The sequence below is a fragment of the Clupea harengus genome, chromosome 6 (genome assembly GCF_900700415.2).
Source record: "Clupea harengus chromosome 6, Ch_v2.0.2, whole genome shotgun sequence".
NCBI classification, from domain to species: domain Eukaryota; kingdom Metazoa; phylum Chordata; class Actinopteri; order Clupeiformes; family Clupeidae; genus Clupea; species Clupea harengus.
Window position 1 is genome coordinate 1525426 of NC_045157.1, and position 18776 is coordinate 1544201.

Sequence of the window (18776 nt, forward strand, 5' to 3'; positions counted from 1 at the left end):
CTTGCAGTTGTACTTTCCTTTTTTTTTTTTTACCTGAAGGTGACTTGTCTGTCTATCCCTGAGCCTCCGGTTCATATTCTGTCCCAAGTGTTTTTCTTCGTGAAACAACAGAAGAGACAGACGGTTAGTAAGAACAAAATATGGAGAGGACTAGACTAGATTAAAGGGAGAAAGAAAAAAGAAGAGATATCTGGACTGTTTGGGGTAATTGCTGTTATATGTCCACAGAGTGTTCGCTCAGTCCCGAGTAATTTGGCCATCAAAGTCCGGTGGCATGTCTGTCAAAACAGGGGAGCCTTTCAATTACGCGCCGACGGTGTTTGACTCGGCGCACTGGCGGATGGCGCTCATTGAAATGCGGCGCGCGGCTGCGTCCTGCGTCCTGCACGTGTCCGCCTCGTCGCCCCCCTTTACGAGCCTGAGAGGGATTAGACTGCACCCCAGCACCGCACCTCCACCCCGCTCGTCTGCACCCCACCTCCACCCCGCAAGCAAACAATAATAAAAGCTATCAACGGCAGATAATGAAAATGGCAGTGGAGAAAAGGTGAAAAATTGAATTGTGAGAAAATAATGGTTCAATGACAAGAGGAATGGCTGTTGGGGATTTGTATGTCTGTGAGGTGTGTGTGTGTGTGTGTGTGTCGGTGTACGTGTATGTGTGTGTGTATGTGTATGTGTGCGTGTGTGTTATTGTCAATAACATTCACCGATCTTAGGTGCCAGGACCTCAGGCTCCAAAACAGCTTGTTGTCTGTGATGCAAATATGCCTGTGTGTGTGTGTGTGTGTGTGTGTGTGTGTGTGTGTGTGTGTGTGTGTGTGTGTGTGTGTGTGTGTGTTTTGAGAGATGGGGTTGGGAGACAGGCACAGAGAAAACGTGTGCATGTGTGTGTGCATGTGTGTGTGTGTGTGTGTGTGAGAGAGAGCGAGAGAAATAGACAAAGTTGGTTGCCGGCAACAATCAGGCTGACGGGCGCCTGCCTCACTCAATAACATAATGCTCCCTGATGCACCTCTCGGGAAATCATCACCTTTTGCTCTTCAAAGCATGCCGAAAATTAAAGTCGAAATTACTGACGGAATTGCCGGGGTTTTAATCAGGTATTCTGTTTCAACTGCGGGCAGACAGTGTGCGCTGCATATTAAGGAGGGTGCCGCACGTTATTGTGAATATTATCTCCCCCTGATTATGCTCAGCCACAGAGTTATTAAGTGCCAAAATAAAGGATTGCAAAGAGAGTGGGAGAAAGAAAGAGAGAGAGCGGGAAAGAGAGAGAGAGATAGAGAGCAAGAGCAAGAGGAAGATAGCTAGATACAGAGAGATAGAGAGAGAGGGAAAGAGAGAGCAAGAGGGGGAGATAGGGAGAGAGAGGGAGAGAGAGAGAGAGATAGAGAGCAAGAGCAAGAGGAAGATAGCTAGATACAGAGAGATAGAGAGAGAGAGGGAAAGAGAGAGCAAGAGGGGGAGATAGGGAGGGAGGGAGGGAGAGAGAGAGAAGGGGAAACCCAGGTTGTCAAGAGACGTGCGAGAAGCCGCCTCCAACCTGTTGGGGGATAGAACTGGGTCACACTCGTTTCCACTGTTGGCAGCTTCATTAGAGAGATTCAAGAAGCGCAGAGGAAGAAAATGAAGGGAGCTAAGGAAAACAACTTTTGGCCAATCAGCAGCCATGTGGCAGGAGGGTTGGCCAATCAGCAGCCATGTGGCAGGAGGGTTGGCCAATCAGCCGCCATGTGGCAGGAGGGTTGGCCAATCAGCAGCCATGTTGGCAGGAGGGTTGGCCAATCAGCAGCCATGTGGCAGGAGGGTTGGCCAATCAGCCGCCATGTGGCAGGAGGGTTGGCCAATCAGCAGCCATGTTGGCAGGAGGGTTGGCCAATCAGCAGCCATGTGGCAGGAGGGTTGCCCCCCCACCGTCCCCGCTTTCTCGGGGTAATTTGTGACAAGTTGTCTATCACGTGAGGAGGGCTCATTGCATGCTCGTCCCAAACCACTGCTGTGGTTCATTAGCTGTTTTGGGAAACATTTCACGTGCTCCTCCTCAAAAGACAATCGCTCCTTTCATGCGAGGCTAGTGAAGCTAATGCCCTGCCACTGCCTCAGCTGATGCAGGTTAGCTTGAAACATGACTCGTTTTGATGGCTGGTTGTTTAGGTAGCTCCCATTGCAATGCCGTGTTATTCTCTTTGCGACAGCGCCCTCTAGCCTTTTCCCCTTGAAACCCAGTAGCAGTTTGTTTAGAACACAAATAAATAGGAGGCTCCACGATGCCAGACACCTTTGATGAACAGACATCTTGCTCTGGATGTCTTGGGATATAACATTCAGTCATGTTAAAGATATGACACTGTAGCCTCAAGACCACTCTTTAAGCTTTTTGCTCTCAACACGATGAATGTGGTTGTTCAGCACACACACACACACACACACACACACACACACACACACACACACACACACACACACAGACACACACACACAGACACACAGACAGACACACACACACACACACACACACAGACAGACACACAGACACACACACACACACACACACACACACACACACACACACACACACACAGACACACACACACACTGACCTTGAGGTCATCTGTGTCTGCAGGTTGTGGATTATGAAAAGAAGAAGACGTACACGGTGAAGGTGGAGGCCTCTAACCCCCACGTGGACCCCCGCTTCATGGCTTGGGGGCCTTACAAGGACACGGCCACCGTGAAGGTGAGCGTGGAGGACGCCGACGAGGCCCCCGTCTTCACGGAGACCAGCTACGGCTTCGAGGTGGAGGAGAACGCGCCCGAGGGGACCGTGGTTGGCCGCGTGCACGCCAGAGACACGGACACAGCCAACAATCCCGTCAGGTAAGCCTGTGCTATCTCTGCTTTACACCGCAGCTTTATGTTATGTGTAGTACTTATTGTGTTTCTATGTTTTTATGTTTACTGTATGCACCTTCACATCAGAAAAAATTCCAAGTAGGTGTAAACCTACTTGGCAATAAATCCCATTCTGATTCTGAGCTAATGGTGATCTCATCCAAAGCTCTTCACTTTAACTGTGCTCTCTGGCTGTCCTACGTCACTGGTGCGTCAAGCTTAGAATAATGCATGTGATTCTTTACGAGAGCTTTTCATACAGGTGGACTTCGGGAACAAACAAGGCCCAAGACTAAAGTTTAGTCTATTTAGTGGGGAGTAACCTTAGGCAGTATGAAAATGATCTACTATACTAAATCAAATCAAAAATCAAATAAAACTTTATTTATATGGCGCATTTCATACCAGGAGGTAACACAGTGCGCCTCACTCACGGTTGCAACTCAGCAATGTTGCTTAAGTGATAAAAAGATGTTTTAATCATATTTTAAATACAAATTTAGATCTGAGTCAAATATGACACCTTTCTTGCCTGGTGCTAGTGTTTCTAAATGTGCACATAGTTTCTCTCTTTCGGCTTTTTCACCAATGACTAATACCTCTGTTTTATCCTGTTTGAGCTGGAGAAAGTTTTGTGACATCCATACATTTATATCAGCAATGCAATTTACTAAGCAATCAATAGAGCTGTAATTGTTGGGTGTTAAGGAAATATAGAGCTGGGTGTCATAGCTATGATAATTGATTGTTGTGCCTCCTAATGACACTACCAAGGGATAACATACAGTATATAGACAGAAAAGTAAGGGCCCTAAAATGGAGCCTTGAGGGACCCCATGGGTCATACAAATGTTTTTTGAGCTGTGGTCTCCAAGGGTGACAAAGCAATCCCGGACAGTTAGATAGGTCAATCCAATTTTCAAGCCTTTTAATAAGAATATCATGATATACAAAAGCTGCGCTCAGATCCAGAAGGGCCGGGACAGACAGACAGTTTTTTGGAGTCAGCATTAATCCTGTCATTCACAACCTTGACTAATGCCGTCTATGTGCTGTGATGGGAACGAAAGCCAGATTGGAAAGTGTCAAAATTACTCAACTGTTTAAAAACGATTTTCTTTCAAGGATTTTACTTAGAACGGGAAGATTGGGAATCGGTCTACAATTGTTAAGGACTGAAGAGTCTAAATTACTTTTATTCTCACCAGGGCATAATAAAACATAATGGCATACAAAATCCCTTTAATGACTCCTTCCTTTGTCCCAGTGCGGGTATATGATTCCCTTTAATGACTCCTTCCTATGTCCGTGTGCGAGTATATGATTCCCTTTAATGACTCCTTCCTATGTCCGTGTGCAGATATATGATTCCCCGCTACACAGACCTGGGCCAGTTCTTCAGCATCACTCCCGAGGATGGCGTCATCAAAACCTCTCGTCCGCTGGACCGCGAGACCCAGGCCTGGCACAACATTAGCGTCAGCGCCACGGAGATCGGTAGGCGTCACCCACCAATTTTGGTTCGAGAATGATAAAGCAGGCCCACGAAACAAACAACACACACACACACACACACACACACACACACATATAAATATCCCACATTCTCTCCGTTGCGCCGGGGCCCTAAGTGAACTCCCTTGCTGCTCTCATGTGGCGGCGGTGACGCCAGTCTGCCTCGGAGCAGACAACCACAGATTAGCCGCTCAGAAAAACACAAGTTGCTGCGTTTAGCCCAACACTGCACATGCAAATCTAGAGCAAAAAAAAAAGATGGTCATACATTTATTTATGCATATTCTCTGGGGTGTGTGTGTGTGTGTGTGTGTGTGTGTGTGTGTGTGTGTGTGTGTGTGTGTGTGGTATTTCTGTGTGGTCTGCAGTGCTTAGGACAAGCATGCACTCCCATCTGGTGTGCTTGGGATCATTTGGTTATTCATGCAGCATCCGTACGGATGAAATGCTAGCTTTAGTGGCGATAAAGTTTCAGCTTTTGTCTAAGGACGTGTTTTTCCACCCACGCATTGTGTAGCCTGGACGTGTTGTGTTGCTAGAGTCTGACTCAGAGTGGAGGCTGTTAGACTCAGGACCTTTTGACTCCATTATAAGTGCTTAGAAAGGTTCGGGAGACACACAGTTACCTTTTCTTGTCTCTTTTCAGTTTCTCTAAAGAAATATTTCTCTGTTTTTTTTTTTGCCCTTACAGGAGGTCACCACCAGGATGCCAAAGTGCGAGTAAACATTAAAGTCAAAGATGTGAACGACAACCCGCCAGAGTTCGCCACCAATAATGAAGTCCTTGTTTGTGAGAACGTGGTACCAGGAAAAGTAAGTGTAACCGAAGGAAGCTAAAGATATAACAGCAAGAACGTATATATAATATAATATACTTTCCACAATCCACAAGGTTAAGTTAACATTGACTCGCTAGTATTTTTGTAGAAGTAAAAACAATTCATGTTGAATTTCATATGTAGATAGAGTGCTACTCAATTCTGTGGTTGAACAGCATGTGTGTGTCTCTTTTCTCTGTCTGACCATTTTTTTATTTGAAATATTCATGAGAAGATAAAACGAAAAAAAAAAAAAAACCTATGATCGAATAGAGCTCCCGACTAAAACTACTGTGATGATAGTCTTCTCACCAGTCGGCCTTGTTTGTGGGGCGACAGTGGTACAGGAGGTAGAGAAGTCGTTTAGTAATCAGAAGGTTGCTAGTTTGATTCCCTGTCGAAGCGTCCTTGAGCAAGACACTGAACCCCTAATTGCTCCTGATGTGCAGTGTGCCATCAGTGTAAATGTACAATGTGTATACATTGTAAGTTGCACATATGTAAGTCGCTTTGGATAAAAGCGTCTGCTAAATGACGAAATCTAAAAATGTAAATGTTTGTCTCTCTCCGCTGTGTAGCTAATTGAAACGGTCAGTGCCATTGACAAGGATGAAATGGCCCACCGACAGTACTTCCATTTCAGCCTGCCGCCGGAGGTGGCCAACAACCACAACTTCACTCTGAAGGACAACAAAGGTGAGTGTATGTGTGTGTGTGTGTGTGCATTAACGTCAACAAACTGCCTTATTTTTCTTCTAAAGAAAGAAAGCATTTTTTTCCCCCCCCCTGTACAAACCATTTTTTCATGACCTCTTTTTCGAGCCCAAATGGAGCTCATTCAGACTCCCTGCTTCAGCGTCTTGAATGTTGTGGTCAGGCGACTGCGGTTCGGTCTGCCTCCCCCGTGGCAGATGGGCCCGATGCTGTGTCTGAGTCACGAGTGTTTCCCACACCCACACCTCGTGAGGACGGAGCAGCAGCGTGTGTGTGTGTGTGTAGCCTCCACGTCATATGGTGTTCACAATCTAATCAAGCCTTTATTAATTATCATTAACTACCCCAAGCAATGACTTACCAGGCGGATACGCCCCTCTCCCCTGCAGAAGTATTTGTTGTGCTACATACAGAGGCTGATGTCTGAACACAGAGATCGTACACTATTTCCCGTAGCCACTGACGCTAACCCTAACCCTGAATACAGAGATCGTACGCTATTTCCCTAGCCACTGACGCTAACCCTAACCCTGAACACAGAGATCGTACGCTATTTCCCTAGCCACTGACGCTAACCCTAACCCTGAACACAGAGATCATACGCTATTTCCCTAGCCACTGACGCTAACCCTAACCCTGAACACAGAGATCGTACGCTATTTCCCTAGCCACTGACGCTAACCCTAACCCTGAACACAGAGATCGTACGCTATTTCCCTAGCCACTGACGCTAACCCTAACCCTGAACACAGAGATCGTACGCTATTTCCCTAGCCACTGACGCTAACCCTAACCCTGAATACAGAGATCGTACGCTATTTCCCTAGCCACTGACGCTAACCCTAACCCTGAACACAGAGATCGTACGCTATTTCCCTAGCCACTGACGCTAACCCTAACCCACAAAGGGCCTCTACACAGCTGCTGCTGCTCCTACCACCGTGATCTCCCAGAGACTCTGCCCATCTGTGTGAGGGCATAGGGTGGGCCATGCCAGGGCTCGGAGCAGGCGGGCGGTGCCCATCACATTTTTAGCCACACAACAGTCTCCTCTTCTCCCACGATTCTTCTGCATGGCTCTTAGAGCAGAGACAGCTGTAAGGAATGATTACCAGGGAGTTCAGAGCATCAACAGCAGAGTTTTTCTTTCTTCATTTGTTTCTTGTATAATCTCTCTCTCTCTCTATCTCTCTATCTGTCTCTCTGTCTGTCTCTGTCTATTTATCTGAGAATTTCTGTTTGTGTTGTTGCACACTCCTTGGTAACTCTTTTGGTGTTTACTTAATAGAGTTCATAACAGAAAGATTGAATAGGCTTGTAGATGTTATCAATACTGAGCCTACGATCACAAACAATGTGTGGGAACGTTGAAATGAGAATCTAGGATTTAGGACACTTAGGTCTGAAGTGCCAACAAAAATACAAACATAGAGTAGATAAGAATAGAGTAGACACGCTCATATAAACTCGGGCATCTTCTATCATTGAACATGTCGTGCATCAGATGTTAGCAACTTGTGGAACAAACTTGCCTCAGCGCGTTGCAATGGTGAGTGTCATTAACCGATGAAACTCATGCCAGTGAATCTGAGCGCACCGCTAAACCAATGATTGGATGACATTACTCTTAGCAGCATACGGCTATTCAAAGTTTCCCCCATGATGACTGTGTGTTTGTGCCAGTAGCCTATCTGCCAAGTCGTGTTTTTTTCCCCCTGTTTCCCTGTTTGAGCTCGCTGTCATCTGTTCTCTCTCCATTAAAAAGCTGACCATGTGGAAGAGCCGAGCTGTCGCCGCCTCGCAGCCCTCGCTTGATGGGAAACACTCACACATGTTAATTGCTCTTTAAAGAGATATTTTGAAAATCACAGATAAATCCCTCCCAGACAGTCGGGAGGACAGGGTGGCGAGGTGTGTGTGTGTGTGTGTGTGTGTGTGTGTGTGTGTGTGTGTGTGTCGGAGGACAGGATGAGGTGTCTGCAGAGTCGGTTGGCAGGCAGAACGATGGCTTCTTTCCCCAATTCCATCTTATTTAATGAAAAAGGAAATGAGTGGGGGTTTAAGCGGCCATTTTCAAAGCCAACAGTATGCGGGAGACAGATTGAACCCCCACACGATTTACTGGCTTCAAATGGCGAGCCAGATGAGCTTTGTCAAAATTATTTGAGCAAGATTTCACCATCTTTTTCTCTCGCCTGCGTTTGTCTTTCTCTCTCCTCATTGAGCCGTGTACATGTATGTCCTTTGCAGTCAATTAGAGTGGAATCATGTTGGACTTCAAACACTTAGCTTAGAATTAGCTTTAGCAGAGTGAATGGATTGGGTTGTGCCACCAATATGACAAGGATTCCTGCAGCTGTTTGAGTTGTTCCGTAATCACATCAGAACTTACAGGGGACAGTTGGCTTTGCTTTTCACATTGCTTATTAACTTTGATATTATGGCGTTTTGTAGGAGAATGGCTGTTCTCTTTTTTTTTGGTAATTAATAACCAGAGAGCCATTATTTTGCTTTTCATGCACTGTTGATCAGTGTTAAAATATTAAGAATTACTGCAGTGAGAAAATCCAACTGTGTTAAATGAAGTGATACATTTCACTACACTGCTACCCCTGCTAAGTTCAGCCAGGTGGGTTGCGTTTTTCGTATTAAATTATTGATGGGAGTGTTATGGTAATGAACACACAGTTCACACACACACACACACACACACAAACACACAGTTCCATACGTCTGACCATACCCTGCATCCAGCGCAGCGCAGCGCAGCCAAATCAATATTTATCTCATCAACATGCGCTGGTGGCCCTGGGAGTCTGGCTCACCTTGTACCACCACATACAGTATCATTGCATAAGGCAGCGCCTGTCCAGAGTCTCTTAAAGATGGCTCCTTAGATGGAGTGGAACAGCGCTATGAGGTAGAGAACACCCCCAAGCCCCCCTATGAGGTAGAGAACACCCCCAAGGAGGCCTCTGCTGTTCAGATGGGGGGGCAAAGTGATTCTGTACTGGGCGAATGGTAATACCCCCTAACGGAATACGATATAGAATTATAATGGATGGTGCTGGACGGGTAGAGCCCATCCCGCCCGTCAGGGTATATGAACACAGCCGCCATATCATTAGCGACATCCTTCTTTCTTTCTCTCTCTCTCTCTCTCTCTCTCTGGATCTGACTGGGGGGTTCGGGGCGGGGGGGGGGGGGGGGGAGCTGGCGACATAGGGCGCTTAGGAGAGAGAAAATTACACAGCCACAGGCCCCTAAATGAACTCACTCCATCTCTGCTGGGAGTGGTTGTGTGTGTGTGTGTGTGTGTGTGTGTGTGTGTGTGTGTGTGTGTGTGTGTGTGTGTGTGTGTGTGTGTGTGTGTGTGTGACCTTGCACTGAGGTGGGGAAGCGGAGCCTGGCACCGTTCCATCCTCTCTCTCTCTATCTCTCCCTCGCTCTTTCGTTCTTTCATTCACTCTCTCCTTCTCTCTCTCTCTCTCTCTCTCTCTCGCTCTGTCTCTCTTTCTCGGCTTCAAATAAAAACCAATACCGCCAGCGAGCTACCCTTCCAGCGCGGGCTTTGATTACACTTCCACAAAGCTGATAAATGTGCCCAGTATTAAACATGAATGCGCTATCGGTGGGGAGATTCTCATCCCATTGCTCCTCATCTCTCTCTCTGTGGGATGGGGGGATGAAGGGGGGATGAAGGGGAGGTGAGGGGAGGTCTGCCCAGCGAGCGTGCTCGCTCCACCGCCGCCACCTCAGCAAGTCTTCCTCGGAGACAGAAAGTTGGTGCTCTTTTTCACAGTCAGCACAGGGAGCATTTTGAAGGTGTTTGATTTTTGTTTTGTTTTGTTGTTTTGTTGTTTAGATTTTTTTTTTGTGTTAACCTTCTAGTCTTTGAATTCAGCATCTGTTCTTTTGTAAGCTTTCTCTTTGATCCAATATTTCACCGCTTCTGGGGGGGCGACAGTGGTACAGGAGGTAGAGAAGTCATTTAGTAATGAAGAAGCTTGCTAGTTCGATTCCCTGTCAAAGCGTCCTTGAGCAAGACACTGAACCCCTAATTGCTCCTGATGTGCAGTGTGCCATCAGTTAAAATGTAAAATGTGTATACATTGTAAGTCGCACATATGTAAGTCGCTTTGGATAAAAGCGTCTGCTAAATGACTAAATGTAATGTAATGTAAATTCTGTTTCTGTCCTCTTCCCTTGCGTCGACACAGATAGCACAGCCAGCATCTACGTCATGCGCAAGGGCTTCAGCCGAATGACCCAGGACATGTACTTCCTGCCCATCGAGATCAACGACAACGGGGTGCCTCCTATGAGCAGCACGCAGACCCTGATCATCCGCGTGTGCAGCTGCGACAGCAAAGAGACCATCCTGTCCTGCAACGTGGAGCCCTTCATCCTGCCCGCCGGCCTGAGCACTGGGGCGCTCATCGCCATCCTGGCCTGCATCGTCATCCTGCTGGGTAAGGCGCTCGGGGGCATCACAGGCTATTATGTCATTGTTAAAATCGTCATCATCATCATCATCATCATCATCAGCATCATTGTTATATAATATCGGTTATCATCAACATCATTGTTATATAATATCTGTTATCATCAACATCATTGTGAAAACTTGCATTATCATGAACATAATCAGCGCCACAAATGATTATTTCTGTCATATCCTATGTGTCTGTGTTAGTTCAATAAGAGAAAAAGGCCATTTTGTTCAGATCTGGCTGAAAGCAGTGAGACACAGCGCAGTCGTTTGCAATTTGCAGATGCTTGTCAGGTTTATGTACTTGTCTCTCTTCCTGGGGAATGACATTTCTAATATTTACATTTGGCTGAGTACAGAGGCACATATCTTTATTCAGCAGTCTCACCAGGAGAGTTTAAGTATTAATAGAACAGATGCTTGACAGAATATTTAGCATACGATTAGATTATTTATTAAGCAAGTGCAGGCCCACAATGGTGATTACACGCCTTGAATGCAGTTTAATAGGTTGCTAAAGGGGAGAACATCAATAGCGCACCTGTGTTTTGATGTGAGAGTCTACACTAGCTCACTTCACCACAGTCCCAAAGCACAACGGAACACTCCGGCATGTTATAGATGCTCTTCCCTCGGTGCGGCGGAAGCTCACACACTCAAAGGTAATTTCCTGTGATCCGTGGAGGAAACTGAATTGGTTTCTCATTGCGGTGTCATTGTTTTCTGTTGTTTGTTGTCACAGCGATCGTGGTGTTGTTTGTGGCTCTGCGACGGCAGAAGAAAGAGCCTCTCATCATGTACGAGGAGGAAGACATCCGCGAGAACATCATCACGTACGACGACGAGGGCGGCGGCGAGGAGGACACCGAGGCCTTCGACATCGCCACTCTGCAGAACCCCGACGGAGCCAACGGCTTCCTGCCGCGCAAGGACATCAAGCCCGAGCTGCAGTTTCCCATGAGGCCTGGCGCGCGACCTGTGGCGAACAGCGTGGACGTGGACGACTTCATCAAGACGCGTATCTCAGACGCGGACAACGACCCGACGGCGCCGCCCTACGACTCCATCCAGATCTACGGCTACGAGGGCCGGGGCTCAGTAGCCGGCTCCCTCAGCTCGCTGGAGTCGGTCACGACAGACTCCGACCTGGACTACGACTACCTCCAGAGCTGGGGGCCGCGCTTCAGGAAGCTGGCTGATCTGTATGGCACCAAAGACTCCGAGGCTGAAGACAACTCTTAACGTCCACTTGGCTCAAAGGACACCCTCCCTTCCCCCCTTCCCCGTACCCCTTAATACCACCTCCACTTCCCTTACCTACATGGCCCTGTTCCCCTTCCTCTGTCAACTAACTACGTGTAGTGTGTGAAGTTTACTATAAGTACACCACGACTCCATCTATTTATAGTAAACTTTAGTTAGTTTGTTTGTTGTTTTGAGTATACATGTGGTATACTTCATCCCTCTACGGGAGTGGACACAAAGTATTATGGGGGGTAGCAGATGACAAATACAGGCTGGAATACAAAGCTGATGGACGAGAGAGAGAGAGAGAGAGAGAGAGAGGAAAAATGAGAGAGAGAGAGAGAGAGGGAGAGAGTGAGAGTGAGAGAGAGAGAGAGAGTAATATTATTAACGAATAAAATGATAATAATAATAAAGTGTGGCACCGCTGTGGGATGTGTGTAATGGCTTGTGTGCAGATGCAAGGAGAGGGGAGAAATCAATCACAGTGTAGTTCACTCTTCAGTGTTCACTTTTCAGTGTTTGAGCAATGGGGACAAGGTCACAGAAAGACATGGGATTGTTGATACTGTGAATGAGCTCACAAAGAAGGAGAAGAAGAAGAAGTGGGAGAAGAAGCTAAAAACAGTTGCCTTATTAATAAAACACCACCACGAACTTGGACTGGCCGACGGAACGACTGGCCTCTCCTCCACCTATGGAGGGTTTCTGTTCTTGCTGAACTGATTGTCTTCTTTTTATGGCCAGCCAGAACACATGGATACCGCAAAAATGGGACTCAATTTGTTTCTCAAATCAAGAAGAACTCCCCCTTGTCCTGCCCACGTTCACCAGTGATCGACGACTAAGAAAGACCTGTGAGCTCAAAAAACGCCTTAAATGACACTCTTGCAATGCAGTGCATTTTTTTTTGTAACTTGAAAACTATATCCTAAAGCAAGCTGAAATACATATAGCGTATGTACAGTACAGTGTGCAAATATGTCTCTTGAGGATCAAACTTGCGCCTATTGGTTCACGGCAATCTCTTTTTGTTATTCGACTATTATTTTATTGATTATTGCTTATTGTTGGCATTTGTTTTCATTTCTTCATTTCTTTATTGGCGTATGTTATTCTCCCTTGTGAGAAAATAGCAGTCTGTCCTGTCGCAGAGAGAGAAAAAAAAATGGCTAATTTCTATGTCAATTTTATGGTAACTATTTGTACAATTTTAAAAGTTCTTATTTTAGTACACATACAGATATCGGTATTTCAACATGTAAGAAAAATGTTACAGCATCACACTTATATTTTATGAAACATTGTACCGTTGCTTTATGATGTGCTTCAATCTACGAAGCGGACAAACTTTTAAATAAATGCTCTTTTTACAAAATGGCAGGTGGTGTTAAGTATATATATACAATATATCAGCAAAAAAAAAAATATTTTTGTGTTACATCATACATGTTGTTGTATGTGTTGTACTTAATGCTACCGAATAAAAGTGAAAGCCAAGAGACGTCCTCATTGATCACATCACGTAGACGAAGATAGAGGTTGTGCTGTGATATTCACTGCTACGCCAGAGGCCGTAGAGTTCTCCGAGCTGATGAAGAGAAATATACCCATTTTTTAAAAGTGACAGAGTGAAAGGTCAGTGGTTCATTTCTCCTTCAGTGAAATGTCGTCGAAATTGTGTCCTTAGATGACTTCACTTCACATAGAAGCAGATAGAAGAGAAAAAAAAAAACTTTCCACTTAAACCTAAGTCACCCTAGACTCGGAGTGATATAAATGTGTGTCGTGTGTGTGTGTGCGAGTAGGTTTATGTGGCGGCGCATCCCCCTGTAAACCCTCCTCATGGTGTGTGTTGTGTGTGTGTGTGCGAGGAGGTTTATGTGGTGGCGCATCCCCCTGTAAACCCTCCTCATGGTGTGTGTTGTGTGTCTGTGTGCGAGGAGGTTTATGTGGCAGCGCATCCTCCTGTAAACCCTCCTTATGGTGTGTGTTGTGTGTCTGTGTGCGAGGAGGTTTATGTGGCGGCTCATCCTCCTGTAAACCCTCCTCTACCTTTCATATTGGACATTTCACCATCTTAAACGTTACACCCCAAAACAGAACTGAAAATGTGTTTTGGGGGCCACAGAAGGCCACTAAGGAGAGGAGCTAACTGGATGATAAAACAGTGTTTGGGGGTCTTCCTGACAGAAGAAACCCTGCTCTAGACACCAAAGCAAAATCATCTAACCTTGAGCACACAAGACCTGCCCCTGGGGTGTGTTGTTCTTCGGTAAATAGCACTTTCAAATAGAGATACTGTATCTCCCGGAGTCCTTTATCGTTTATCATTCGGCATGGCACTGCACTTTAATATCAAGAGCGAGACAGATTAGGCTTTTGACCTGCTTTATCTCTCCAGGAAGACAAGGCACACTCCGGTGGAAAACACGGCTAAAATGAAAGCAGTGGCGGCAGAAGTACATCCTCCTATCATCAGGGCCAAAATGAAAGCGGCGGTGGCAGAATTACATCCTCCTATCATCAGAGCTGTATTGCTTTTGTCATGTTTGCGCTAAGCTGCCGAGTGACTCCGTGTCAACTAGGCCGACAACGTGGGAGAAGTAATCCGAGGCGAACAAGCGGCGGGCAGGGCTGGCCGTCATGTTTGGCTCCGTCGGCGATATCTTCTGCGAAATTAAAAATGTTTGTTCTGCTGGCCCTCCGATGCGTGCCAATCAGTCCCCCTCCCCCTTCACACACACACACACACACACACACACAGACACACACACACAATCACACACACACACACACAAACTCACACACTCACACTCGCACACACACAAACTCACACACACACAAACTCACACACTCACACACAAACTCACACACACACACACACACACACACACTACAACTCACACACTCACACACACACACACACACACACTCACACTCACACACACACACACTCACACAATCACACACACAAACTCACACACGCACACACTCACACACAAACTCACACTCACACAAACTCACACACACACACAAACTCACAGACACACACACTCACACACACACACACTCTCACACAGACTCATACTTCCCCCCGCCTTCCTCCCCACCCTAATCCCTCCAACGCCACTGCCTTCCTTCCAAGAGAGGGATGGGGCGATTATCCTCTTCATTTAAAGACAAGGCTTAACATTTCCAAAATGCCTCCTCTGTTTGGTAGAATGTCATCCCTATCATATCTATATGTTCCCCATGCACTGCACTGGGACTGTCAAATAAGAGACAGATGGATTCATTTGGACAACTTAGGTCAGTTCTTTATACTATGGATGTATACTGTATATATCTGTGTGTGTGTGTGTGTGTGTGTCTGAAAGAGAGAAAGAGAGAGCGAGAGAAAGAGTATTTGGGAGAGAGAGAGAGAGAGTATTTGGGAGAGAGAGAGAGAGAGAGAGAGTATTTGGGAGAGAGAGAGAGAGAGAGAGGCATGGATGAGTGTGTCTGAGAGATAGAGTATTTGGGAGAGAGAGAGAGAGAGAGACATGGCTGAGTGTGTGTCTGAGAGATAGAGTATTTGGGAGAGAGAGAGAGAGGGAGAGAGAGAGAGAGAGGGAGAGAGAGAGATAGAGAGAGAGAGAGACATGGCTGAGTGTGTGTCTGAGAGAGAAAGAGTATTTGGGAGAGAGAGAGAGAGTGAGAGAGTATTTGGGAGAGAGAGAGAGAGATGGCTGAGTGTGTGTCTGAGATAGAGAGTATTTGGGAGAGAGAGAGAGAGAGGGAAGGAGAGAGAGAGAGAGAGAGAGAAAGGGAGAGAGAGAGAGATAGAGAGAGAGAGAGAGAGAGAGAGAGAGAGAGTGATGGACTGACTCATGGCTGGACTGACTCTCCTCCATTCTCTGGCTGGATCAGAGGCTGGTTCCCGTGTCCTGGGAGGTCGTGGAGGCAGCTGTCTTTACTCTCTCCTCCCTGTGTGTGTGTGTGTCTGTGTGTGTGTGTGTGTGTGTGTGTGTGTGTGTGTGTGTGTGTGTCCCTGCCCCTGCCTCCCAGCTGTCCGCTGGAGCGCCCCCAGCTCATCCCTCTCTGTCCATTAACCGGCCCGGAGAGTTGATTATCACCCCCCATCCCCCCCCCCCCTGGCTGGGGCCCCTCCATCACCACCTGACCCCCCCCCCAGCCCCCACACACACACCTGCCCTCGGTGAGGAGGGAGCGCGAGCCTGACCTCTGCCTCTCCTCCACGAGCCGGCAGACGGAAGTGGCGCTGCTCTCCGGCAGGCCGAGGGGGGAGGCTGTCTCTTATCTCCCCAAATCCATAAAAAAGTGTCAGATTCTAGCCCAGGAACCATGAATCAATAGCGTCTTCCTGACACTGGCGCGGCACACACATTAAGTGTGTGTCTGAGCCTGCACCTGAGGCCTGGAGGGGGCGAGGATCGGAGGAGTGTGTGTGTGTGTGTGTGTGTGTGTGTGTGTGTGTGTGTGTGTGTTGTGTGTGTGGGTGTGTGTGTGTGTGTGTGTGTGTGTGTGTGTGTGTGTGTGTGTGTGTGTGTGTGTGTGTGTGTGTGTGTGTGTGTGTCTGTGGGGCATTTGGGGAGAACAAGAGAGGGGGGTGGGAAGGTGGGGGGAAAGAGAGAGAAAAGGGTGGATGGAGGGATACAGACAGAAAGACAGAAACAGTAACTAAAGTAGAGAAAAAAGAAAGGGAAGAGAGAATGGTAAAGAGAGCAAGAGAGATAAAATGAAAGAAAGAGTAGTGGAGAGTGAGCGAGAAAAAGAGAGAGAAAGGGTGAGGACCCTTCACTGTATCCTCCTTCTGCTCCATGTTTGGACTACATGTGTGTCCTTGCAAACGTGTTCTTATTTTCCCTCCTTCATAGGCTTCTCTAACAGCTGTGAGTTTCCATACTGTATTCACCACACACACTCCTCAGCGTGAGTTTATATACTATATTCTCCACACACACTCCTCAGCTGTGAGTTTATATACTGTATTCTCCACACACACTCCTCAGCGTGAGTTTCTATACTGTATTCTCCAAACACACTCCTCAGCTGTGAGTTTATATACTGTATTCTCCAAACACACTCCTCAGCGTGAGTTATATACTGTATTCTCCACACACACTCCTCAGCTGTGAGTTTCTATACTGTATTCTCCAAACACACTCCTCAGCGTGAGTTTCTATACTGTATTCTCCACACACACTCCTCAGCTGTGAGTTTATATACTGTATTCTCCACACACACTCCTCAGCTGTGAGTTTATATACTGTATTCTCCACACTCACTCCTCAGCTGTGAGTTTCTATACTGTATTCTCCACACACACTCCTCAGCCGTGAGGTTCTATACTGTATTCTCCACACTCCTCAGCGTGAGTTTCTATACTGTATTCTCCAAACACACTCCTCAGCCGTGAGTTTATATACTGTATTCTCCACACTCACTCCTCAGCTGTGAGGTTCCATACTATATTCTCCACACACACTCCTCAGCTGTGAGTTTATATACTGTATTCTCCACACACACTCCTCATCCGTGAGGTTCCATACTGTACTCTCCACACTCCTCAGCTGTGAGTTTATATACTGTATTCTCCACACTCACTCCTCAGCTGTGAGTTTCTATACTGGATTCTCCACACTCCTCAGCTGTGAGTTTATATACTGTATTCTCCACACACACTCCTCAGCTGTGAGTTTCTATACTGTATTCTCCACACACACTCCTCATCCGTGAGGTTCCATACTGTACTCTCCACACTCCTCAGCTGCGTAAACCCAACAAGTTGAGACCAGCCCACGGGGGTCACCTGCTGATGAAGGCAGCCCAGCACGGGTCACCTGCTGATGAAGGCAGCCCAGGACGGGTCACCTGCTGATGATGTCAGCCCAGGACGGGTCACCTGCTGATGATGTCAGCCCAGGACGGGTCACCTGCTGATGATGTCAGCCCAGCACGGGTCACCTGCTGATGATGTCAGCCCAGGACGGGTCACCTGCTGATGATGTCAGACCAGCACGGGCCCCCTCTCTAGTCTCCCTCTCCGTCTCCTCACCCGGTGAGCTCTTGAGCCGACTCCACGCTAAATCATTGATGTGCTTTTTGAATGGCAGAGGGAGTGAGGAATCCTGTTTCCCCGTCTGTCTTCCACACACTATTCTCATCAGCATGTATCTCCTCATCTCCTCCCTGCTCTTTAAGCACTTCAGTCAATTGGCCAGAGGATACATGACAGCAACACGAAATCCAACCGGGGCGCAATCGGCTCCCACCGACCGCCAGTCTGTAAGGGGATAGTACCATGAGTGCATTAGCACTGCTGCTGCGCTGCGCTCTTTAAATAACACTGTCAGTTCATTGATTTGCTCTTCTTTTTTTCTCTCCTCCCCACCCGTCTATTTTACCCTTTTTTTGCGGCTTTCTTGTCCACTGACCTTAAAAGCTTAGAATGAATATAAATGGCTGTTTTATGAGAAACCGGGAAGTATTCATTGATTGATGCTTTCTTGTCAAGGGGAGGTGCAGGGTAAAAGAGGCGCTTGGTTTCTGGGATATTGTGTGCGTTATGTGTGTGTGTGTGTGTGTGTGTGTGCGTTATGTGTCAAGTCCCACATTACTGAGCAAGATATACCAAGTGATCCATAAGGTTTATTGATATTTTACATATGGCTGTGAAGTATTGAGTTAGGCCTGACCAGAGATAAATACCAAACCAATTCATCACAGGGACATCAAACATGACATGGGGATAAAGAAATTGAGTTCTGATATAATATGGAAGTTCTGGAAAGAATGGAAAGTCCACTTTATTTTTGAAAAGAAGTGCATGTCATACTAAACTGACTAAACAACATGTTTACAGGTCTTGCAAATTATATTCTTACAAATTGTTAATATTTCATATTAATTTTAGTGCCGTCAAACGATTAAAATGTTTAATCGCGATTAATCGCATTAATGTCATAGTTAACTCAAAATTAATCGCGATTAATTGCACATTTTTATCTATTCTAAATGTCCCTTCATTTATTTATTTTTTCCATCATTTTAATTTTATTTGAATGCCCTTATCAACATGGAAAAGTGGATTG

General features: G+C 46.6%; 1 protein-coding gene across 1 annotated transcript in view; it reads left to right on the top strand.

Moving 5' to 3' along the window:
* The window catches only part of cdh11 (cadherin 11, type 2, OB-cadherin (osteoblast)), a 74950-nt gene extending 61893 nt beyond the window's left edge, over positions 1-13057 (top strand). The window contains exons 7-12 of the mRNA XM_012824793.3: positions 2627-2880; positions 4256-4392; positions 5102-5223; positions 5807-5924; positions 10163-10414; positions 11177-13057. Coding sequence (XP_012680247.1) covers positions 2627-2880; positions 4256-4392; positions 5102-5223; positions 5807-5924; positions 10163-10414; positions 11177-11676 — 1383 coding nt within the window. The 3' untranslated portion in view covers positions 11677-13057. The remainder of the gene's footprint in view (positions 1-2626; positions 2881-4255; positions 4393-5101; positions 5224-5806; positions 5925-10162; positions 10415-11176) is intronic.
* The last annotated feature ends 5719 nt before the right edge of the window (positions 13058-18776 follow it).